The sequence below is a fragment of the Eucalyptus grandis genome, chromosome 7 (genome assembly GCF_016545825.1).
Source record: "Eucalyptus grandis isolate ANBG69807.140 chromosome 7, ASM1654582v1, whole genome shotgun sequence".
NCBI classification, from domain to species: domain Eukaryota; kingdom Viridiplantae; phylum Streptophyta; class Magnoliopsida; order Myrtales; family Myrtaceae; genus Eucalyptus; species Eucalyptus grandis.
Genome location: NC_052618.1, coordinates 19,163,030 through 19,186,670, shown reverse-complemented (window position 1 = coordinate 19,186,670; position 23,641 = coordinate 19,163,030). Strand labels below are relative to the sequence as shown.

Sequence of the window (23,641 nt, the reverse complement as noted above, 5' to 3'; positions counted from 1 at the left end):
GGGCCGGTCCAGGTCGGTCCAGGGTCGACCCTAAACCGCTGTTCACCCTTAATCCCTCCCTCGCCTTTTTTCCCCTTTTGTTTAACTTCTATTTTTTTTTAATTATAATTTGTTTTCCAGCCCTATGCCAATATGGCATCAATCACATAACATGTACATATTAATAAGCTTTCTCGTGTAGGGAAAACTATGAGATGGACGAAATCTCTCTAATTGCATTATCAATGCAAGCATTAGTACTTGAATCAATATCATGAAAGTTTTAGGATGCAAGTGCATTACACTCAAACTCATGCCAGGTTGTTGCTAAGGCACTGTTTAGTAACTATCCCTAAAATAGTTATTTCTATTTTTTTGTTTCCCGAAATGAAAAAAGAACAAAATTTTGTTTGGTAATATTTTGTTTTGGAACAAAAATCTTTTGTTTTTTTAGGATTAGATTTGAATAAGAATTAAGAAGTAGAAAAAAGTTGGTTCTTATTCCCAAGAATAATTTCAAGAATCAAGCCTAACTTTATTTTTTTTCTTCTTCTTCTTCCTTTCGATCTCACTTGGTTGTTGGCCATTGCCGTTGCGGTCGGCTGTGGTCAACGACCAATGAGGCAAGACTTGGCGAGCTTGCCAGAGCCTTGCCAAATTAGGATGAGCTCCAACAAGTTTACCGAAAGCTCATTTGGCTATGGCAAGCCTTGGCATCACCAAGTTTGGGTAAGATTGAGCCTTACTTGTGGCTAGGCGAGACTCAGCCTTGCCTAAGCCTGGGTGAGGCTGAGGCTCCCCATGGCTAGGCGAGCCTCCAGTGAACTCATTGGAAGCTCGTTTGGCCATGGCGAAACCGAGTTTTGCTAGTGGTCTGAGCGAGCCTTCAGCGAGCTTGCTAGACTTTACTTAGTAGGTTGCCGACCATAGAGGTCGGCGACCGGCCACAAAGGAGGAAGATGAAGAAAAAAGGGAAAAGAAAAAAGAACAAATAAGAAAAAAAAAGAAAAATATAATAAAAGTTCAAAAAATTAAAAGAAATAAAAAAATTAAGAATCCTACTAGAAATTTTGTATAGTTACTCTTTTGTTCAAAAATTATTTTTAGAAATGGAATAAAAAAATCATTTATGATTAAAAATTATTTTTGGGAATATAATGGTTATCAAATGCATTTTAGATATATTATCAACTTTTATTTAAAAAGAAAATGGCCAAAAAAAAGGGTTTGTGGTTTTACCATAATACCCCCCTTTGAAATCGTCGCTTAAGGAGACACCTTCTTCCCCTGCCCGGTTCGCCTCGCACCATCTTCAAACCCTGCCGGTCTCTCCGTCTCTTCCTTCCCAGAATTCCGGTCTTTTGCAGGTTTCTTCCATCTCCCTCCTCCCTCCTGCGGTGTTGCGTTCTTGATCTCTCTCTCTACCCATGTTGTTCAGCGCTCTCAGTTTTTGTGGCGTACCCATCATGGGCACTGCTTTCTTGTTCCCCTTGTCTTTTCCATGTTTGATCCCTCTTTAACTTCGATTCGCTGCCTGTTCGTCCCCACGTCAATGCCTTGTAGCTTGCTTCATTGGGTTGTTTTTAATTTGCTTGTGGAAATGTGGAGATGGTGGAAAGTTCCTGTATTTGATGGTGCTGTATTCTTGTTCTTGTATTCCAGGGGGTAAAGAAAGCATAGTGCCTTGATTTTTTGAGCTCACTGGGGCTGGATTGTGAACCAATTCGTGCTTGACTGGGTTTCTCAGTAGCTTGTGATCTGGGTTTACGGGTATGAAAATGATAATTGTCAAGCTCGGGTCGAGTTTCTAGCTCAAGAGTATTTTGGTCTAGTGGGTCTAGTCGAGTACGAGTATTTTCCCCGTGGCGGGTTGGCTCGATTGTTTATACAAGAATGTGTATGATGTTGTATTGCGGAGGATGAGGGTTTTAACAATGGGTTTGATTTCTCTTGCATCAGTTGGGAGTCTGGGTGGCTAGTCTGCAAACAATTCATCAGGGAAAATGTCCGATGAGGCGAACAGAGCGGTAAGATTAACTTTGACCCATTTCTAGAACTTAAATTGTTGGCTTCTCTAAGGCTTCCTGAACTGGATTTAGCGAAAAATTCAAACTGACTTGATGGGCTTCTCGCTGACTTTCTATGTTCCTTTGTTACTGTCACATTGACAGACTAACTGAATCTAGAACTTAAACTGATGGCTTCTCTAATACTCTTCCTGAATGGAATTTGGCAAAAAAGTTAAAACTAACCTTTTGGGCTTCTTGCTGACTTTTTACTTTTATTTTGTTACTTTCACTGTGATGGACTAACATTGGTGCTGTTGCAATCGAACTGTTTTTATTTTATTTTGAATTTGTTACTGATGGGGCTTTTCTAAATTAGGCCTTTATGGAGATTCAAGGGCGCATGATTGAGACTACTGGCAAATTGAAACAGGTCAGAATCTTTGGGGCAATATTATTTCGTTTCTTGTATTTAGTCTTTTGAAGAGCTTTTGATACATCTTTGAAAGTAGTGAGCATGCTATGTGAGCATCATATTACTTAGATGGCTTTGGCCTTTTCATATGTGAGTTATTCTCCTTGTAGACTAACTTGGTCTTATACTGTCTGAAAGATAGAATTTCAAGAATCGCTTGTTTATGAGTTGCATTTTCAAGGATCTCTGAGAAATTTTGCCAGAAAAGAAATTACCGACTATATTACAATACATCTTTTGAACACGTTGGTTACTTGAACTGATGTCCAGGGGCCTTTAGCTATTGAAGTGTGTGGAGAGTGACATTCATAGAATATCATTAGACAATGAGAAAGATAGGATATCAATTTTATGGCATAATACTCGATTACGAACCATTCAGAGAAATATGTTGTTTATATTCAATGCAGTCTTTTCATGCAATCGAATTTTTTCAAAGGAATTGTTATGGTGGTGGAAAACTGAAGAACATTTTTTTTTTCTCCCAAAAAAGATCATATTTATCTGTCTTCTGCAAATAATGCTACTGCGAACAGCCTGAGAATGTGAGAGTGCCATTTTGAAGCTCTTCAGATTGGCACATCGAGATGCATATATAACACACTTTGCTATAATTTTAATTCTGCAGGAATCTTTACCTGACAAAATCCATTTATTTTATGGGTTGGAGATTTCTTACATTCAATTGCTACTCGTTTTTGAAGTGACATATCTATGTGGAGATCAATAAAATAGTTTGTTAACCTTCTTAACGATATTTAGTGGTCGCATCCTAGCTGACATGGATACTAATTGTCTTGAGTGTCTCACAACACCCATAACATTGACTGTAGTTGTAACTGGTCACTCTTCAGGTGCAGAACCAGATTCGAAATAAGGAAACAGAAAAGAAGCGTGCTTTTTTAACTTTGGAGGAGCTGGGACAGCTACCTGACAGTACCAACACATACAAGGCTGCAGGTACAGTATTTTGATTGGTCTGGAAAGAGTACAATACAGTTGAGGAAATTGTTATACGATTTGGCAAGAATTGTCATGGTCATCTGACTGAGTTTTGCTTTCATTAATATAACATTAAGTGCCTCTTACATCATATGTTTTTGATCTTTTTGTTATGCAGGGAGAACGTGAGTGCTGGATCTAATCTACTTTTGTACTGATATCTACATGATAATTATGAACTTGTGCGAAATATCGGTTTGTTCTTGTTAACCTATGTTTTAGGTTGATGAGTTTTATTGTTCATGAATTTTTATCTAATTATATATGTGAATAGGAGGCCGTGATTGTGTCAAGCCTCTGGATTTCTCTCCACTCTCTCCTTTTTTTTCTCTACGTTGTACTGGAGCCACAATATACTCCATTCTACCCCAATCTCAGTTCTCAAATATTACTGCCCTAAAATTTTTCAACTTGGATTATCTAAAGACACTAAAAGGAGAGAATTTCTTCATTTGTTTGTCATTTGGATATGGGAGGAGTGAGCAGAATGCATGGACACCCCCATAGTCTACAAATGGTTGAATCAATTAAACTTGACTTTGATTTGTGGAGATTTTATGGAATCATTCAATTTAATGTAGATTTGCATGCGAGTGAGATAAAATCCTAGTAATTTTTTTTTTGGTGGATTAGCAGCGCCTAGACCTGTTTATTTGGATAGAGCTCTAAGCACTCTGACGTATTTTAAAGGTGTTTTGGAAGAATTTCCTTTATGAATTACATGACCATCTTGATCGTGAGGTTTATTCTAATTGAGAGTAGGCTAGATCATGATTAGATAGATTGTCAACCAGTGGGTCTTTTTCATTTGTTGGAGGTCAATTTGTGTTATGGCATCTGAAAACAAGTCGTTTTTACTAGGTTGGGTGTTGAATCAAGGTATCCTTAAGTCATGGAACTCGCCTCTCATGAGTTACTTTGTTGAAGCACATCATAGAAGGGTTTGGCTTTAGACATTCAAATCAAGTAAATCTCATTTGTCATAACCAAGCTGGCATTCAATTCATGTTTAGTCCCTTTGTTTTCCCTCCACATTGAGCTTAGGTGTCACATAAATGAAAAGAAACTACCATAGAATGTGATCTTTATGAGGTCTTATCAGTTTACGGACTTATTTATCTAACCTTTAGAGGTTTCTGGAGTTTGTCATTTGTATAACAGGTTAGGAGCTTTTGATATAAGCTTCAACTTTTAGGAGTGCTAAAGTATGTCTCAGGTTAAAAGGTGTCATTGTTTTTGTGTTGTTGTCGTCTAATGTTATACATTGAAACAAGGGTCACAGTTGTTGTAAAGCCTTCCCTCTATTTCGTTATCTCTGCTATACTTGATGAAGCTTTTTCTCACATTGAATTTATCTGTTATAGGTTTCTTTTAGAGCCTAAGTCAGTTTTAGTGAATGAACAGCAGCAAAAGCTTAAAGATAGTGAGACTGCAATATCTTCATTACAGGTACTGTTTACACTAATGGTTTCTGGAAGTAGTTATATTTTCGTTGTGGTGATTCTCTTTTACTTTTACAATGTGCTTAGGGACTTTTAGCCTAGTCTACCGAGTGTGGCTACTTTTGTACTATGAAAGATAACTGCTTGGAGGGCTCTGTTTCTTCATTTTTGTGCTTAACTGTGAATTTTCATTAAATAGTCCCAGTTTAAGTTTTTGAGACTATATAGTACTCTTCACTTGCTTTTGTATGATGTTATTATTCTATAATAGACTTTTAATGGAGTTTTTCAATAGGCACGTATTTCTCAATTGTCAAGCCAGGTTGACTCCTGAAGTATGAGTCATATTGACCGATTTTTTAAGATAATTACCAATGCCTTCTGGTATTGTGTATACATTTGTCTACTTCAAAGATGTGGCTGTATAAAACGTGCATTGCTATCCGACCAATCAATGTACAGGGGAATCTTATATATATAATGAGGTCTTAACATTGAGAAAAACGTAACCTACCCAAATTTTATTAACGTCTGAAGTCTAGTCTGCAAGGTTTTCCTAGTAAAACTTGTTATTGATCATCTGATCATCATTACATGTATGCATAGTTTGTCTTTCTTGACCAGCCGTGCTATATCTGGCATAAAAGACAAAGGTAGCAAAGCCATTTTTTTGAGAATGTTCGTTTTGTTCATGAGAAAGTAAGTTTAGTGGACGTTGGTTGGATAGTACTTTCTCTTAGTAATTTGGTAACCCGTGCTTGTGTACCCTGTTGTTCCTTTAGATCTACTGCATGGGTATTTCTTCTTTCTGTTCCTTTTTTAAGTGAATTATCGTCTCTTATCAGAAAAGCTGATTCACATCGTCTTTTTGCAGACTTCAAAGGAGTACCTAGAGAAGCAAATGGCTGATGTGGAGAACAACTTGAGGGAGCTCCTGCAGCAAGATCCGAGTCTTGCTCAACAAATCATGTCCATGTCTGTAATGTAGATATAGGGCCTTGTTAACACTCGGATGCATCGACCACTCGTGTTCTGGTTTGGTGTAGCTTTGAATGCTGTACCCTTAACTTGCATTATTGAGCTTATGTTTGATTTTCCTTTTGAAAGTTTCTGTTTCTAGCATGAGTGCTCGCTCTGTACCGTGTTAATTTTCTGAACATCTTGCGCCTTTAGGCGACGAATCTTCAATGGCTTGCTATTTCCTTGAAGTGGAATAGCCTTTGGGAAAGTTAAATTAATGGTGCAAATGTTCTTCACCTGTTGATGAAAAGGAAAGTTCTTTGTTCATATGCCTCTGTTTGAAAATCCTTTTAATCATCAGAGCAAAAAAAAAAAAAAAAAAAAAAAAGAAAAAGAAAAGCGTGGAGAACACTTTGGGAAACCCCTTTGAATTGGTTAACCGTGATTTCACAGAGCTAAACAAAATGAAGAAGCCTTCTATCTGGGACACTTGTAAGTCTAAGTCATGATCCGTCTATTAATGACTTTTGGAATTTGCATTCGTAAATGATATAATAATCGAATTTGTAAAGCTATTCCGCTTGGCAAATTGTTTCAGTTTAAGCAAATGTGCGCATGAGGATTTTTGTAATGAATTTTGGCTATGAACAACGTAATTGCTCTGTAATCTCAGATTAGCTGAGTGAGTTTAGACACCACTAAAATTACAGAGCTAGGGTGTTCATAGCTAAGCGGAAGGCGGTCGTGCGGCGAGGAGGAGAGGAGAAGGATCAAGAGGAAGAGGAGAGAAAGGGGGTCATGGGGAGAGGAAGAGGAGGAGGAGGAGAAGGATTGAGAGGAAGAGGAGAGGAAGGGGTCATGCGGTGAGTGGCAAGGAGGAGGTAAAGGAGCTAGGGTTTTTGATAAAAAAACTCAAAAATAATAAAAAAAGAGGACTCTGATGAGCCATTAGTGATGGCCTAATTTTTAATTTTGGGGGAGGGGAAGTGACAGCCTGTCTGTTAGGTGGTGGGGAGGGAAAGAAAAAAATATTTGGGAGTGGGGGAAATGGGTGAGGGAAAGAAGGGAGTGGGGTGGACTCTAGTGGGATTGTTTTTTTAATCGGAAAATAAATAAATGAAATTAAAAAATAATTTCAAAAATAAAAGTACTGAATTTGAATTAAATTAATTAAAAATAAAAATATTCATTTAATACACAACGCTTTTTATTTTTGAGAAATGGATGTTGTCGTGTCGTGTCCTGTCGTGTGTTCGTGTCGCGTGTCGGTTAGCCCGACGCTATTAGTCGGATGTTCTAAGCCTTTCTGATAGTCATCTGTTTTTCTATTTTTTTTCTTCTCTCAAAAAAAATCCATTTGATAATGTCAATTAATTTTTCTATTCCTTAAACGGATCGCGGTTAATAAATAGATTTGGAACAAAGACACGAAATAAAAAGAGAAAAAACTCAATTTTTTGTTCCCACAAATAATTTTCAAAACAAGGTCGTTTTCTCTTTTCTCCTTCATTCTTTTTCCTCTTTTAGCTGATCATTGAGCATTGGCGATGGCCGGCATAGCCTCGTCCTAGCCCAGCCATGGTGAGGTTGAACTCGTGGTGGCTGGGTGAGCTCGATCTCGCCGCCCCTCGTCTTTGGTAGGTCGTCCACCATCATTGAGGTCGGCAACTAGCTAGAGGAGGAAGAAGAAAGGAGGGAAAAAAGAAAAGAAAATATTAAAAATCTCTTAAAATTATTAAAAATGTATTGTTCTGTTTAAAAACTTGTCCAACGAATAGAAATGGAAAGAACTATTTCTGAACAAAAATGATTCCCGAGGATAAAAATGTTACCAAACACATCTTGATAGATCTAGACAAGCAGGCATCTGACCTCGCAAAAAAATCACATTTTCTGTTTAGAAAGGAGCTACCACATGGCAGTCTCGGAGAGTTTACCAAGGAAATCATCCGTGATTTAGAACTCCTTTCTTTATTGTCATAGGCATAAACTCGGAGAGAGAGAGAGAGAGAGAATGGCTACTCCAGTTGCTCCCCTCCATCAAGAAGCTAGTGCTTCTCGTCTCAAAATAACGAGTGTCAAGACTTTAGCTGAATCTTCCAACCTCACTTCCATTCCTTCCCACTACGCCTTCACCACCTCCACTTCCGGTGATCAAGCCGTTCATACCGATCACGATGACTCCATTCCCGTCATCGACTTCTCTCTCCTCTCCTCAAGCAATTCCGACCAACGGTCTAAAGTCGTCTCAGATCTTGCAAAGGCTTGTCAAGACTGGGGCTTCTTCATGGTACATATGTTCCTTGCTAGTTTATTATTTGCTTCATAGTACTTTTCTTATTCTAGTAGATCTCGAGCATTAAAAACAAGCAGTCAGCATCTGTGATCAACTTTTGCTTATCAAACTCGTTGTAAGTACTTAAAAGACTAGCAACAGTTGAAATTGAATTCGCTGGTTCAACCGATGGTTGTTCATCCATGCCGGAACTAAGGAAAATTAATGAGAAATTATTATTCATGGCTTGGACTTCGAAAGATTGGGCGCTGCATGCAACTCAACCCGACTCCTTGTTTTTTATAAATCTATTTTTCATTAACTGTTTATAAGCTGCAGTCATTCTTCTTCAGTATGTTGTAAACTCTCTATACATGGCCAGGTGATCAACCACGGCATGCCCGAGAGCCAAATGAAGGCGACGGTGGATGCATTCATGCGGTTTTTTGATCTGACAGACGAGGAGAAGAGCGATTTCCAGGGAAGAACCTGTTGAACCCCATAAGATGTGGGACGAGCATCAATACTTCGGTCGACAAAGTGCTCTTCTGGAGAGATTATCTGAAAGTGAAGGTGCATCCAGAGTTTCACTGCCCTACCAAACCAGAAGGCTTGAGGTACCCCTTGTTTTTTGTCTGAAGAAAAGGTCTAATATGCATGGAAATAATTTCTATCATGTATGTGCAAGTTCTCTACCCCACGACTGCGAAGAATCTTATGTTTAAGAAATCCACTTAGATATTAGCTTGCATATTATTTCATCCATGACAATTAGTTGGGATTTTTACGAGATCGGGGTTTACCTGAGATGAACTTCCTTGCTCGTTATAGGGGCAAGGTTTTACTGCAATCGACCAGCAGTGACGTTACCTATATCAACTGAAAAAGGTCACCTTTCAAACACCTAAATCTAACCTAATTCTGGCCAAACAAAACTAAATGAATCTCTCTCTCTCCCTCCTCCTCCTCCAGCACCAATCCCTCCCTCCCCGAAAAAAAGAAAAAAAAAAAAAGTGGAGTCACCCTCATCGACAGAACCACATCTTGCTCAGTCTTAGACGGAGACGGAGCCAACCGGGGAGGGAGGAAGGGAGAGAGAGAGAGGGAGACCACAAGTCAATGATAAGACTCTAGGAGAGGGCTGGGGCGGGGGCGGGGCAAGAGGGAAAAAGGATTGTGGTAGTGTTTACACAGATGTAGACGACACCGTTCGGCCCAAAGCTAGAGTCTCAATGAGGATACACCTGAGGTAGCAGGTGCTGGCGTGGGAATGGCCACATTACAATATAAGTAGTGAGGTAGATCCTATAGAACCAGCGATTGCTGTAACTGTTGAGTTTAATAAGGTGCATGTTTGATCTGTGAACATGTATGAATGCTATATTGGTTTTGCTTTATTTGTAACAGAGGAGACCATAAGTTTAACACAGCTGGTGAATCTTCTGCTGTAAATGCTGTGGATCTTAAAATTTTGCGGGTAATAATGGAGGAAATTAAGTTTTAAGAGCCATCATTTTCTGAACTGAATTAGCTTTGCCATGGAAGCTGCTCAATAATGCAATGAAAAGTTTTAGTTTGAAATGAAAAAAGAAATTATCTAAATCATATGATTGTCGAGAATTTGCCTCATGAATCACGACCGATTAGAACTTGTCACCGAATGAGGATTAAAAAAATCAGGCCAATGACAAAGACACCGCGGAATAATTTGCTTTTGTCATTTTATATAAGTTACAGATTAAGGAGCATTATTGATTGATGATGGGTCCATCCTAGTCGTCCGAGGAATTAAAATTTTTTGACAGGGTACTTTAGAGTTATCAATGCATCCAGACCTTAGCCACAGCAGAAAATTATCAGATATATCAGAAAATGAAGACATGATGAAGAACTTGAAGAAATTCTTCTTCCTGGTAACACGAGAATCCGCATCTTCGACTCGGTTAATTCCATTCTCTGTCCATGTTTAAGGCTCTCTTCACTTGGATGGCGCACTGATCTCTAAAGTTACCTAAAGGGGAGATGACATGATTTAAATACCAAATTTATCATATCTACATTAGAGTAATTAAATATTAAACTGCACATTTATCTAATAATTTAAACATTTATAATAGTTGGCTATGGGCCTATGAATTCTCAAATTATATTAGAAATGGAGGTCCCAATTCAAATTTTTCCAAGCCCCATTTGCCTTCTCATTTAAATATGTCCACGGTTAGTACTAGACAAAAAGACCAAATTTATGATGAGGGATAGTGTTAGAGTAATTAAAGATTAAATTGCGCCTTCATCTAACATATTAATCTTTTAGAATAGTTGGCTTGATCCCATGAATTCTCACATTCTATAAGAGACACTTGTTAGTTTTGGACAATAGATCTATATTTACCTAGAAATCTGGAAATCTTGAAACATACAATAGAAACTGCATGTTTCTTATATTAGAATAGCATTATTTTGGATTATCTTGATGGCCGAAAAGAATAATTTTGTACGCCTGGAGAAAATCAACAAAGTGCGGATTCAATTTGATAGAACAAAACGATCAATAACACATTAAATTAAAGATTGAGTGACACAAACTTGTGACATCCCTAAAGATGAAAGGAACTCTACCATGGCATTTCCTCTGAGGAGCAAAAGCAATGTTTCTGGCAGTGAAGTTTTTGCAGGGTACTCTAGCGCGGTCCGGAAATTAGCTAGGGGACTGCTTGAGGGTATATCGGAAAGCCTAGGACTCGAAACGGGCTATATCGACAAGGCAATGAACATGGAATCGAGCCTACAGATATTAACGGCGAACTTGTATCCGCCGTGCCCACAGCCGGAACTCGCTATGGGCCTACCTCCGCACTCGGACCACGGCCTGTTGACCATCCTCATGCAAAATGGAATTGGCGGCCTCCAAGTTAACCACGGCGGAAGGTCAACACTGGTGATCACCTCGAGGTACATATATATAGAAGTTCATGTTTCATTTTTCTAATCTCCCTCATCTCTCTTCAAGAGACGTCCAATTTGTTTCAAATATTGGTGTGCACTGTATGGTTGGTTTATAGATGCAGACACTACGTAGATCTTTGTAGAAGGGACATTTTTTTATACAAAAAAACTGAAGTGCATATAGTTGTCTTCAAAATTTGCTGAAAGAATTTCATTTTTTTGTTAATTCTTTCACTGGATATTAATCAGTTAAAACGTCTATACAAATCTTTGTGATTTGCTATTGTTTTTCCCATTGAACCGATTCAGCCTATTGCAATTAAAATTTTTACTTGACTCCTTTCAACTGTACAAGATTATGAGCAATGGGAAATACAAGAGCGTTTTGCATCGAGCTGTTGTTAACAGCAAGGCTACAAGGATGTCAATCCCTCAATCTATTGGACCATCACCCGACACTGTTGTCGCACCAGTGGAGCAGTTGTTGGATGGCGAGAACAACCGTGCCATGTACCTCGCGATGAAATACAAGGACTACCTGGAACTTCATCTGAGCAATGTACTCAATGGGAAATCGCGCCTGGAACGGGTCAAGATATGATTTTGTGCAGCCTGAACTATGATGCTGTATCCCTTAAAAAAGGGTCGTGTGATTGGGTTCTGCTTCTAGACTGTTTGGACTCTTTGGAGTGCAGCCTTATGGAACGTTTGATACTATGTAATGCGAGGTCCAAGAACCATATAGCACTTAAAGCATGTTAGCTGCTCCTTTTGCGATGTATCTTCTTGACATGACAAATGGAAGGGAGAGTTTCATGTTGTCTGATTAGACACCATAAATTTGTTGTGCTCTATAAAATCATGGTGGTTGGTCAGCATGAGCTAGCAATTTGTCTGTCTAGAATTTCACCAAAAATGGCCACTTCATCAGGCTGAAAATCTTGGATACTCGCCGCAACTCGAAGAACTTGTGAATATGTCTTCTCCACAAAAAATCTGGACTATTTGGGCTGAGGCATTGTGCACTTGACCCCAAGCATCAGAACCACTGAGGCATCTAAGCCTCGGCTTCTTTTGGTTTTCACGGTTCCCCTAAACCATTGTCTTTTTGCAGACTTCGAAGCAGTATCTAGAGAAGCAAACGGCTGATGGGGCTCCTGCACCAAGATCCAGGTCTCGCTTTTCAAATCATGCCCATGTCCGTAATGTAGATATAGGGCCTGTTGAACACTCGAGGCATCGACCGCTTGTGTTCTAGTTTTTTTGTAGCTTTGAATGCTGTAACCATGAGCTGTATTATCGTGCTTATGTATGGTTTTCCTTTCGAAGATTTCTGTTTCTAGCGTGAGAGCTGGCTCTGTACCGTGCGAATCTCTAAACATTTTGCGCCTTTAGGCAATGAATTTCAACGGCTTGCTATTTCCTTGAATTGGAATAGCCTTAGAAAAGTTTAGTGATGGTGCACTTGTTTTGCCCCCACTGATGGAAACACGGCTCTCTTTGTTTGCATGTCTCCGTGTGCAAAACCCTTTTAATCATCAAAATGAGAAGAGTTGCGGGATATGTAATATCGGCGTTGAAAATTCAAAAGTCAAAGGTTGACCAGAAAAAAAGAAAAGAAAAGAAAAGAAAAGAAAGAAGACGAGCCAACAAAAGAAGAAAAAGAAGAAGAGAAAAGGAAAAAGAAAGAAGGGGGTTTTGTGCCCACATGTCATAAGGACCTCATCAAGTCGAGTCGACTATGTATCATAATGCCCAATAAGTATTCGTATTCCTCATTTGTCTAGTCAAGGTAGTTTTCGGAATTGGGCTAAAATTCGAAGTTATGTGAAAATCAAGCTGCATAGTTTGATTTTCTAGTTGAGGAGCTTTGGAATTTCATGAAAATGGTGGAATATGTTGCTGTAGAGCCGTGAGGTTTGATGGAGGTTAATTTGAAGTAATGGTTTGGTCCAAGGGAAATTTTAGGGTTTGACGGGCAAGTTTCGTGTTGAGATTAAGTTCGAGTAATCGTTTCGGGTAGGCGATTTGTCAGTCCATAGAAATTATTTTGTTAGTGTTTAAGCTTAGTTTAGTCGACCTGTAGTTGAGATGTCATTTTATTTGGTTTTGATGTTATCTCTCACTTATATGATAGGATTACGAGTTCGTTGATTTAAATAAGCATTGTTGTTTGGTTTGGAGAATATCTAGGTGAGTGGTGTTATCTCTTCTATGGATTTGTAAACTTATCTCTTGAAAGCGGTAAATAGGTGATATATAATAAGTTATAAAAAAGCATGTTTGCAGCTTAAAAGTCTAGATTAGACAATTACTACTCCTTGGTTATTTATGAATGTTTTAAAAAATGTGTTACTCAAGGAAGTGTGGAAGATTATGTATATGCATCACTCGGTGAATGAGTTTATCAAAGGATTTTTGAATGATATGAGAAATGCTTTTGTAAAAGGTATTTTTAGTGGATGATTTGTACTGCAAAAGATTATATGGTATGACTTGAGAAAGGTTTTATGAAAAACATTTCATCTTGAATACGGCTTATGAAAGGAATTTTGAAATAGTTTGAGAATTGTTTCAAAAAAGTTATTGTGAAAGAATACATATATTTATTTATTCATATGTATTGTGTTATGAATTGAATTATGCAATGAATTTTATAATGATTTGAGAAACCTTTTATAAAAGACATTTTGAAATGTCAAGGGTTTGTGGAATGGATTTTGAAACGCCATGAGAAATGCATTTGAAATGTGTTTAGTTTGATAAAGAAGAAAGATTATGCATTTTGGTTAATGAAATGCATTGTGGATTATGAGATTGATTATGGATTGAATTTTTGGAAGATGTGGGATTGGTGCACAATATTGATATGAGCCCATTGAAAGGTTGGTGGGTATGCATACCGAGTTTAGGATATACTTTTGGGCCAAGCAACCACCTTTGTAAGTGGAGAGCTTGCCAATGGAATAATCTAGATCACCTTGTCATTACTCAACAACCGTTGTATTGTGACCATGGTTTGATATTAAGCAAAAGATTGGTCAATGGATGGACTATCGACGTGTGCTTCGATATGAGATGGATCAATGGATGGACCATTGATGTGGTTTTTGATAGAGATTAATCAATGAACTTAACCATAGATGCTTGAATTGTGACGATGGCTTAAATGAGTATTTTCTAAATTGTATAAAGTTTGTTGAAATGAAACAACTAGTATAAAATTTGACATGTATATTAAAGAGTTGGGCTATGGGTTTTTGATAGTGCTCTAATCTTATATATATATGTATAGTGGCTGCTCGATCTATTTATAAGAGATACGTACTACTTACTGAGCTTGTGGTTGCTCACCCCCTCTTTTCCAACTTTTTAAGGTTCCTTGGTTAGCAGTTAGTAGAGGGACAATGCTATTGATGGGAACTTTTGGAAGTGGATTTTGGGTTTGCTTTAAGTCTATGTCCTTCGGGCGGAAAGACTGTCATATCATCCTCATTATTGTAGTTTTTGGGGGTGTGATAGGATACAATTTGGAAACCCCTTTGAATTGGTTCACCATCATTTCACAGAGCCAAACAAAATGAAGAAACTTTCTATCTGGCAAGACACTTATAGATCGGTGTAGCGATCTCTCTTTTCATCACTTTTTGGGATAAACCGTAATCCACAAATTTGTTAAGCCAATTTGGATGGCAAATTATGCGAGTTTAAGTACTCGTGCTTAGACGCTTCTCTATGAACTATTGCTGAAAATAGACAAACAATGTAATTGCTTTGTAATCTCGGATTAGCCGAGTTAGTTTAGACATAAGATCAAATTGTGCCTGAGGAAGAGTGGTCATTATTTTGAGTCTCGACCAAGGCAGCTTTCCCTGGAAATGTCTCTAGAGTAGACATGATCAATGGGTGGGTAGGATTGGTACCGAGCTTAACTATCCTTGTCTAGACATGCACACTCATTTCCAAGTTTTCTAATTTTCCAATACAAGATTGACCTGGCCGGAGTGGATCCAAGAAGACAGGATGGGTTCAAAAAGAGAATTACTTGCCCAGGCTTGCCCATTTTCTTCTCCTGAAGGCCGGTCGAGCCTGACCATGGCTAAGCAAGCCAAACGGGCTGCCATGGTTACCTCTACTTCAGAAGCCTTCTGCCCTGATGATAATTACTTGGTTACAGTGGAAGGAAGTGGACTATTTTGGTGGCTCGGAGGAGTTAGTGCGATGCTCCACAAGGCCCTGACGTTTAGGCACCTGGCGTCGAAAATGGAAGCGCATTTACTGTTTAGAATAGAAGCTGCCACGTGGCAGTCTTGGAGAGTTTACCGAAGAACTCTTCCTTCATCTTTTTTTGAAGTGGATCTTCTCTTTCATAATTGATATACACATGCACTGCGGGATTTCTTGAAAGAGAGAGAGAGAGTTTCATCTCAAATGGCTACTGTTTGTCCAGTTGCTTCACTCCATCAAGAAGCTAATCCTTCTCGGCTCAAAGTAGGCAGTGTTAAGACTCTAGCTGAATCTTCCAACCTCACTTCCATCCCCTCCCACTACGCCTTCACCACCTCCGCTTCCGGTGATCAAGCCGTTCACTCTGATCACGATGACTCCATCCCCGTCATCGACTTCTCTCTCCTCTCCTCAAGTAATCCCGATCAACGGCATAAAGTCGTCTCGGATCTTGCAAAGGCTTGTCAAGACTGGGGCTTCTTCATGGTACATATGTTCCCACCCAGTTCATCAGCTGATTAGCTGCTTCATAGTACTTTTCTTTATTCGATCTGGTCGTGGAGATCCAAAACAAACGGTTGGTGATCTTTGTTAAGCTTTTCACTTATCAAACTTGTCATGAGTACTGAAAAGACTGACAGTTCATATTGAATTGGCTGGTTCTGCCGATGGTTGTTTTTTTTTTTTTTTTGTAAAGGTTCTGCCGATGGTTGTTCATTCATGCTGGAGCTAAAGAAAATTCATGATTAATTATTTCTCATGCCTTGGACTCCGAGAGATTGGTGCTGCACGTAAATCAAACCCAAAACCTTGTTTTTTTATTTTTTTTTTGATTTTTTGATTTTTTTTTTATAATGAATCTATCTTGCAGGAATTGGTATCGAAGTCAATCTTGATCTGTATTGACACAAACTCTATACATATTCTGGCAGCGTCATGTATGCTATGTATTGATCATGGCCCCTGGGTTGTGTGAGTAGGTGATCAACCACGGAGTCCCCGAGGGCCAAATGAAGGCGATGGTCGACATGCTGATGGGATTCTTCGATCTGACAGAGGAGGAGAAGAGGGAGTTCGAAGGAAAGCACGTGTTGGACGGCATAAGATGGGGGACGAGCTTCAATACTTCAGTCGACAAGGTATTTTTCTGGAGAGATTATCTGAAGGTGAGGGTGCATCCAGAGTTTCACTGCCCTTCCAAACCAGAAGGCTTCAGGTATCCATTCTTCTTCTTCTACACAAATGCCATAACTTTTTTTTTTCCTCGATCGCTTGAGTGCCATAACTTCTAAAAGACATTTACTAGAGTACTATAACTTTCAATTGATTACTTGAGTGTCAAAATTTTTTAAAAACGATCACCTAACTTTTGAAAATCTAACGTGGCATAGCACTTCGTGGTGAACATTTCAAAAAATGTTGTATACTCAAGTGATCAATTACAAAGTTATATGTCACTCAAGAAATCGGAAAAAAATTATAGCCCTCAAAGTGAGTGTCGTATGGAAATTATGGCATTCAAATGTGTTAAAGAAAAACTTGTAATATTGAAATGAGCGCCGTGTGATTTTCTGTTTTCTTAATTCCCTTAGAATACAAAAATTTTGAGTTTACTCCCACACAAATAGACACGATCTCATGCTCCACAAGCCTACCCAGATATTAGCTTCCATATTATTTGATCCATGGTACTTAGTTGGTATTTATGTGCGAGATCTACTTAAAGTTGAACTTCCTTGCTCGTTATAAAGGCAAGGTTTTGCTGCAATCGACCGGCAGGGGCATTACCTACCATGCGAAATCATCTAAAAGCCACTCACCTCTCAAACACATTAAGATTTACCCAATCCATCTGGCCAAACAAATCCAAACAAACGTCACATCCTCCTCCCCCGGCCCGGGGCGGGTAGCTGCATCTCCCTCTAAGAAGGAGCCAGATGTGGCCTTATGGATGGGGGCCAACAACTTGAGGCCCCACCTAATGGAAGTAGCCCATTATGCTTAGGAATCTCAAGGTCATGATAGTAACACCCATTTTCTCCCTCTCTTGCCTAATCGTGAACAATTAGAACTCGTCAATGAATGGGGCCAAAAAAGTAGGCTCATGACAAAGACTCCATGGAGTAGTATGCTCTTGTCATTTTGTACAAATTAGAGATTCTGGTGCATTATTGATTAGTGGCGGGTCCATCCTGGTAGATGCAGGGATATAACAATCCATTGACATGATACTTTAGAGTTACCAATGCATCCACATCTTAGTGTGCAATAGAAAATTATTAGATATATCAGAAAAAGAAAGCATGATAAGGAATTTGAACAAATTCTTTTTCCCTGATGATACGGAATCCAAATCTTCCACTTGACTAATTTCATAATCTGTCCATGTGTAAGACTCTGCCCACTTGGGTGTCGGACTCGATCTCTAGAGTTACCTAAATGCGAGATGTTGTGATTTTCATGTCAGATTTTCCATTTATGCATGGAGCACTTGACTATTCAATTAATCTTGGGATCTTAACTCAAAGAACTTCAATCCGTCCTATGCGCAAGCTCTTTAGGATCTTTAGTTCCAGTTTGTTAATTTTGTATAGTAAATCCATGTTTATCCACAAATCTGCCAGTCTTGAAACACAGCAAATACAAATTACAGGGTATTGTATTAAGGTAGCATTATTTTGGCTCGTCTTTGTTAACATATTTATTGAATTTGAATCTTGGAAGGAAACTTTCCTAATTTGAGTAATTTCCTAGTTGGAGTTGGATTCTTAGTTTGAATAAATTTTCTATTTTGAATTCAAATCTCTTCTATATAAAAAGAAATGACTTCTTTGTGAATAATATTAAAGAGGAGTTTTTTCCTGTGAATTACATTTGAGTGTTTGAAGCCATGAAAATCTTGTGTTAAAATTTTATAATTTCCTTTGTGATATTGATAGATTATCTCATAGGAAATTGTGAGGCTAAACACCATGTGAGATTATTGGGTGTAACTGGGGGTAGGAAACATTAATAATATTTGAACGAGTCGAGTGTGATTGTAATCTCTGCTATATCTTTTGAACAATAGTGGAATTCCTTGCCGCTGCTCTCCTCGTTAACATAAGTCTAATGATTGAATCATGTATATTGGGCGTTCGATTTATTTTCTTATTCTGTCTATTTTATTATACGATTGCTTGTTGCCACAACAATCTTGTCACGCCCCGAACCCCGGGCACGCAACATTCCCTTCCTTGGTCGATAGAAAGCAATATCTCAAGACTCATTGCCGACCCTTTCATTTTTAATCTTTCATTATGCGCAAGCAAAAAATGAACCATCTCCCCATCAACAAACAATCAAGCAATCAAACAGGGATAGTGAGATGAACAACAAAAACACAATATCTACTCATATATACACATTTTTACATTTTCATATTGGATTAACCTACGGAGGATTGTTTCCGATTTACAAGCCCAACAGATGGGGCCGATCCATCCTTTAAGCCAAACCAAAAAGAGACTAGTCTAGGCTAACCCAATTGTACACCAAAAAGAACCCTTGGGCTCAGCACTGCCATCACTTGGATTTGGTGGACTTAGGCTCCGTCGATTCAGAGTTGGAGCTGTACGGGTTTGTCGCTGGTGAAGCGAGGCCAAGATTCTCCACTGCGTTGTCAGGAGGGTCTAGCTCCATGGGATCCCAGTCATCATCCTCAGGGCCCCTACTAGGCGGCCTATCAAAACCTCTTAAAGGACCAATCAGCATGTTGCCATTCTGGATGAACCACGCTGGGAACCTATGGGGTATCCGTTGCCCCGGTCCCTCATCCATCTAGATGATGGTGAGATACTTCTTGTACAAGTGTGCCCAACTCAAGAAGCAGTGGTGCATTGCGATGGTATCCCAATCCTTAGGTATACCGAATCTCATTGGCGGAAGTGCCATCCTAAGGACTTGAAAGTGGTTATACAATAACCAGTGAGATATAAATCTCAGCGGCCCTTGGTTAGGACATTAATCAACTCGCGGTATCTCTTTAGAACCACCCCACAAACAAACAATGACCCACAACTAACAACCAACAATCAATAGTTGGTTCGCATGCAACTTTACCTGGTATGCCATACCCTGCATATTGAATCTCAGCACAATACACGCAATGCATATGGCCATTAGATGATACAGTTCATCAATCACATACGAGTCGCGTGACAAGCGATCTCATTTGACCATTGCCACACCCTGCACATTATCGATTCATGCGTGTGTACCATAATCAACGTGCTCAACTCATGCACAGTCAAAACCAAAGATGCCATATTTCCCTTCTTGTGAAAATCACTCAATTCATGCGGATGCCAATGCATTTACACACTCATTCACTTCATAGGATTAAAATACATGAATTTAGAATACTTTTCATTTTTGGGTGAATAGTGCTCGTAAACAGTACTGCATGAACAGTACTACGTGAACAGTACCGCGTGAACTACTACATGAACAATGTTTCGTAAACAGTAACTCGAGAACAATAAATTCTAGAATTTAATAATTAATAAATTAAATCCAAAAGTTATTAAAAACACTAATTAAAACAAAAAATTAATCCATTAAGGTTAAACAAGCCTAATTAAGCACATAAACCACATTTAAGCCAATAAAGTAAAATTAAACTAAACTAATCTTAGCCACTAATCTAACCACTTATCTTAGGACTAATATAACTCAATTAAATATCTTAAACTAGAATTACCACTAATTAAACCAACTCTAAGCAAGTTTAGGCACTAAACATAGGTTTAGGAGTTAAACTCACTTGTTAAATGGGCTAGAGACATGCACGCGGCGGCAACGATGGAGGTGACGCACCAAGACATCAACCATGATGATCAAAGGTGGTCCTAAGGTTGAAACAGCAACCACAAGCTCGAACTCCCTCTGCAATTTTAAGAAACTGAACAACAAAGGAGAAAAATGAGTGAAATGGCATCGTCGGAGCTCCGGCGAGGGGTTAGTCGGCAACCGGCAACACTTGGGGGTCAATGGGGAGTTGCTGGAGGTTGGGATGGGTGGAGGAAGGGTCAAAATGGGAGAAAACGGGTTGCAAGGGCAAAATAGGGGAACCGGCCAGAACCAGGCGGTCTAGCGGCTGGTTACTTTTTGCCGGCGGATGGGATGGCTGGCGGATCATTCCGGCGAGCGACGGGGTGCTCCGGTATGGTCTAGGTGTGCTAGTCACAGTGGTTGGTGGAGCGTAAGCTAATTCGCATGGGAATGTAACTTTTAACTTAGCTTTTCGGAGAAAGGTCAGCTAGAGCAGAATAGGACTAGACGGTCGGACTAGTGCTAGCTTCTGGCCGACTAGTAGGTCAAACAATGGCTCCGACCGGTGAACGGTCAACTCCAGGTGGATGGTTTAGGTGTCCTCGACACGTTGGTGGGTGGCTTGGGAGTTGATTCGTCTGGGAAGCTAACAATCAACTCAGATCTTTGGAGGAAGGTTTGCTAGAACAAAAGCAAAAAAAAAAAAAGGAGGAACAAGGGGAGAGAGGGCTCAACGGTTTAGGGAAGGAGGAGGAGAGAGAGAGAGAGAGAGAGAGAGAGGGAGAGAGAGAGGATCAAGTTGTTGTCAAACCTCATCAAAGCCCCAAATCCCCATGCACATCACCTCATCTTTCTCTCTCTTGCTTTGCCCTTATCCTTTTGCTTTTAGGGGCAAAATGGTAATTTCCCCTTGCACAAATTCCCAATCTGCCATTGGGCCAAATTTGATGGGCAGGCCTAAGAAATGGGCTTGGAAATGAATAGTATCGGGCTCGAGAATTGGTTGGGCTCAAACAGGCTTAAGGTTTGGTAATGGGCTTGGAAGGGGAATAGTGGTTTTGGGCCCAATGGGCTCACTTTCTTTCCCTAGGCCCACCATGGCTGTCCTACCTTGGGCCTAAGGCCCACATTGGCTTTGCTTGACCCACATTCTCATAGGCTTGCCTTCTCGGTCCTTAAGTCCTTTTTCCCCACACTCGGCTTGCTCGGCATTGCTGATTGTCAAAGTCGCATCATCCAAAGTTCGTCCTAGACATTCCCAATAATTCGAAGTCCAATCTTTAATTCTCATGCCATGTCAATTTCGCTCAATACCATTTTAGGTACAACTCAGACTGACGGGCGGCTTTGAGGATTCATGCGTAACCGACTCGTGCTAAACCATGTTCAAGACATCTCGACACATGGACGTCATTGACTACATGAAATTGCGGAAGATAGATTTTTATTTCAAAGTACACGATTACTAAGGATCAACATAGGATCATTCGCGGGCTCACTAACAATAAATGGAATCACCTGTGGTTCCATTATATTCTGTCCGTGAATTGACTTCTAGTCATCCTTGAAATCGGCCTGCCTATCTATAGGATCGTCTTTACGCAAGTCTCACAGTCAAGTCATTTTCTCAGGTCAAGTTCTTTAGTCGTACGAGTTCTGTCCTCATTAGCTTTTCCCGTCAAGGTTAATATCTTAGGAGTGATCAATTTCGAGCGAGATCAACCAACAATGCATTGACGAAATTCACTCATTTATCCCATAGAGGGCTCGAATTTCAGGATGTCACAAATCTTGATGGCAAAGAAGAACAAATTTGTACACCTAGAGAAAATTAACAAGTTGAGGATTCAATTTGATAGAGCAGGACAATTAGTAACTCGTAAAATAAAAAATTGTGTGACACAAACTTGCAACATCCCTAAAGATGAAGAGAACACCACAAGCATTTCCTCTGATGAATGAAAGCGATGTTTGTTGCAGTGAAGTTTTAGCAGAATACGCTGGGGCGGTCCGGAAATTAGCTAGGGGGCTGCTCAAGGGTATATCGGAGAGCCTAGGACTTGAACCGGGCTATATTGATGAGGCAATGAACATGGATTCAAGCTTGCAGAGACTAACGGCGAATTTGTATCCGCCATGCCCGCAGCCAGAACTTGCTATGGGCATGCCACCACACTCAGACCATGGCCTGTTGACCATCCTTATGCAGAATGGAATTGGCGGCCTCCAAGTGCACCACGGCGGGAAGTGGGTCAAAATCGATCCCATTCCGAACGCCTTTTTGGTCAACACTGGCGATCACTTAGAGGTACGTACATAGAAATTCATGTTCCATCTTTCTAATCTCCCTCATTGTCTTGCAAGAGAGTTCGGATTTGTTTTAAATCTTGGTGTGTACTGTGTGCCTTTGTTTATTCATGCACATACAGTGTACGAGGAGGGGATATTGTTATATAATTAAGACCATAGTTCATATAGTTGTCCTATAAATTCGATGAAACACACTCTTTTCTCTGTTTCTTTCACCGGATAATAACCAGTTAAAAAGTCAATATGGATCTTTGTGATTTACTACCACTTTCCCATTGAACCGATAAAGCTTATCGGAAGTAATTCTTTTTTCTTGACACTAATCAACTGAGCAAGATTATGAGCAATGGGAAATACAAGAGTGTTCTGCATCGAGCTGTTGTGAACAACAAGGATACAAGGATATCGATTATTCTATCTAATGGACCATCGCTTGACACTGTCGTCACGCCAGCGGAGCAGCTGGTGGATGGGGAGAGCAACCGAGCTATGTACATCGGGATGAAATACAAGGACTTCCTGGAACTTCATCAAAGCAGCGTTCTCGATGGGAAATCAGGCCTGGAACGGGTAAAGATATGATTTTGTGCAGTCTGAACTGTTATACTAATGGATGTGTGATTGTGTTCTGCTTCTAGACTGTTTGGACTCTTTGGTTTGCAACCTTCGGAACTTTTTAATATTATGTGATTCAAGGTGCAAGAACTGTCTAGCACTGAGGTATGTAAGCTGGTCCTTTCTATGATGTATCTTCTTGACATAATAACTGGAAGTAATTCACTTCATAATGTCTGACTAAAGACCATAAGTTTTTAGTACTATAAATCATGATGGTTGGTCAATATGAGCTAGCAAATTTGTCTGTCTAGATTTTCACCTGAAATGGTCACTTCATTGGGCTAAAAATATCGAGTACTCGCTGCAACTCAAAGAACTTGTTTCTAGTATGATCTCCTCAAAGACAAAACTGACCTGTTTAAGCTGAGACAATGCGCTCTTGACCCCAAGCATCAAAACTATAGAGGCTTCTTTGGCGTATGTTTAGGAAATTCTGAAGCCTTGGTTTCTTTTGGTTTTCACGGTTTGGACTAAAGCACCAGAACGATTAAACAGAATGATTAGTTCTCGAAGCAAATGAAGCATAATTCAGATGTTTAACTCAAGAATTCACTATGTTCGGTCAACCTTTTTAGTCTCTTTGTGGTTG

General features: G+C 39.6%; 3 protein-coding genes across 5 annotated transcripts; all 3 read left to right on the top strand.

The window, feature by feature from the left end:
* Positions 1-1,217: 1,217 nt before the first annotated feature.
* LOC104452900 (prefoldin subunit 1) lies at positions 1,218-6,160 on the top strand. 2 transcript variants are annotated; one of them, XM_018859835.2, is made up of 8 exons: positions 1,254-1,346; positions 1,642-1,749; positions 1,939-2,006; positions 2,365-2,418; positions 3,315-3,420; positions 3,581-3,587; positions 4,827-4,911; positions 5,779-6,160. In XM_018859835.2, the coding sequence occupies exons 3-8, from the start codon at positions 1,983-1,985 to the stop codon at positions 5,890-5,892; spliced, it is 390 nt and encodes a 129-aa protein (XP_018715380.2). In that variant the 5' UTR covers positions 1,254-1,346; positions 1,642-1,749; positions 1,939-1,982; the 3' UTR covers positions 5,893-6,160. The 2 variants fall into 2 exon arrangements, with proteins under 2 accessions (XP_010065702.2, XP_018715380.2); XM_010067400.3 differs by lacking the exon at positions 1,642-1,749 and having other exon boundaries at positions 1,218-1,346.
* A 1,704-nt stretch (positions 6,161-7,864) lies between these two features.
* Positions 7,865-11,974, top strand: LOC104452897 (protein DMR6-LIKE OXYGENASE 2). The gene is given in 6 exon segments (XM_010067395.3): positions 7,865-8,154; positions 8,522-8,615; positions 8,618-8,756; positions 10,801-11,063; positions 11,066-11,091; positions 11,441-11,974. Coding segments are annotated over 6 exon segments (1,044 nt in total). The 5' UTR covers positions 7,865-7,878; the 3' UTR covers positions 11,687-11,974.
* A 3,471-nt stretch (positions 11,975-15,445) lies between these two features.
* On the top strand, positions 15,446-23,234 carry LOC104452898 (protein DMR6-LIKE OXYGENASE 2). 2 transcript variants are annotated; one of them, XM_018877771.2, is made up of 4 exons: positions 15,446-15,798; positions 16,293-16,528; positions 22,105-22,432; positions 22,771-23,234. In XM_018877771.2, exons 1-4 carry the CDS (start codon positions 15,517-15,519, stop codon positions 23,014-23,016), a joined length of 1,092 nt encoding a protein of 363 aa, XP_018733316.2. In that variant the 5' UTR covers positions 15,446-15,516; the 3' UTR covers positions 23,017-23,234. The 2 variants fall into 2 exon arrangements, with proteins under 2 accessions (XP_018733316.2, XP_039174278.1); XM_039318344.1 differs by having other exon boundaries at positions 15,527-15,889.
* The last annotated feature ends 407 nt before the right edge of the window (positions 23,235-23,641 follow it).

Bases quoted from the DNA above. Each gene is read 5' to 3' on its own strand.
- LOC104452900 (XM_010067400.3), top strand. From the start codon at position 1,983: ATGTCCGATGAGGCGAACAGAGCG. The intron at 2,007-2,364 runs GTAAGATTAACT...TTTCTAAATTAG, and splicing joins CCGATGAGGCGAACAGAGCG to GCCTTTATGGAGATTCAAGG. The intron at 2,419-3,314 runs GTCAGAATCTTT...GTCACTCTTCAG, and splicing joins CTACTGGCAAATTGAAACAG to GTGCAGAACCAGATTCGAAA.
- LOC104452898 (XM_018877771.2), top strand. From the start codon at position 15,517: ATGGCTACTGTTTGTCCAGTTGCTTCACTCCATCAAGAAGCTAATCCT. The intron at 15,799-16,292 runs GTACATATGTTC...TTGTGTGAGTAG, and splicing joins AAGACTGGGGCTTCTTCATG to GTGATCAACCACGGAGTCCC. The intron at 16,529-22,104 runs GTATCCATTCTT...TGTTTGTTGCAG, and splicing joins TCCAAACCAGAAGGCTTCAG to TGAAGTTTTAGCAGAATACG.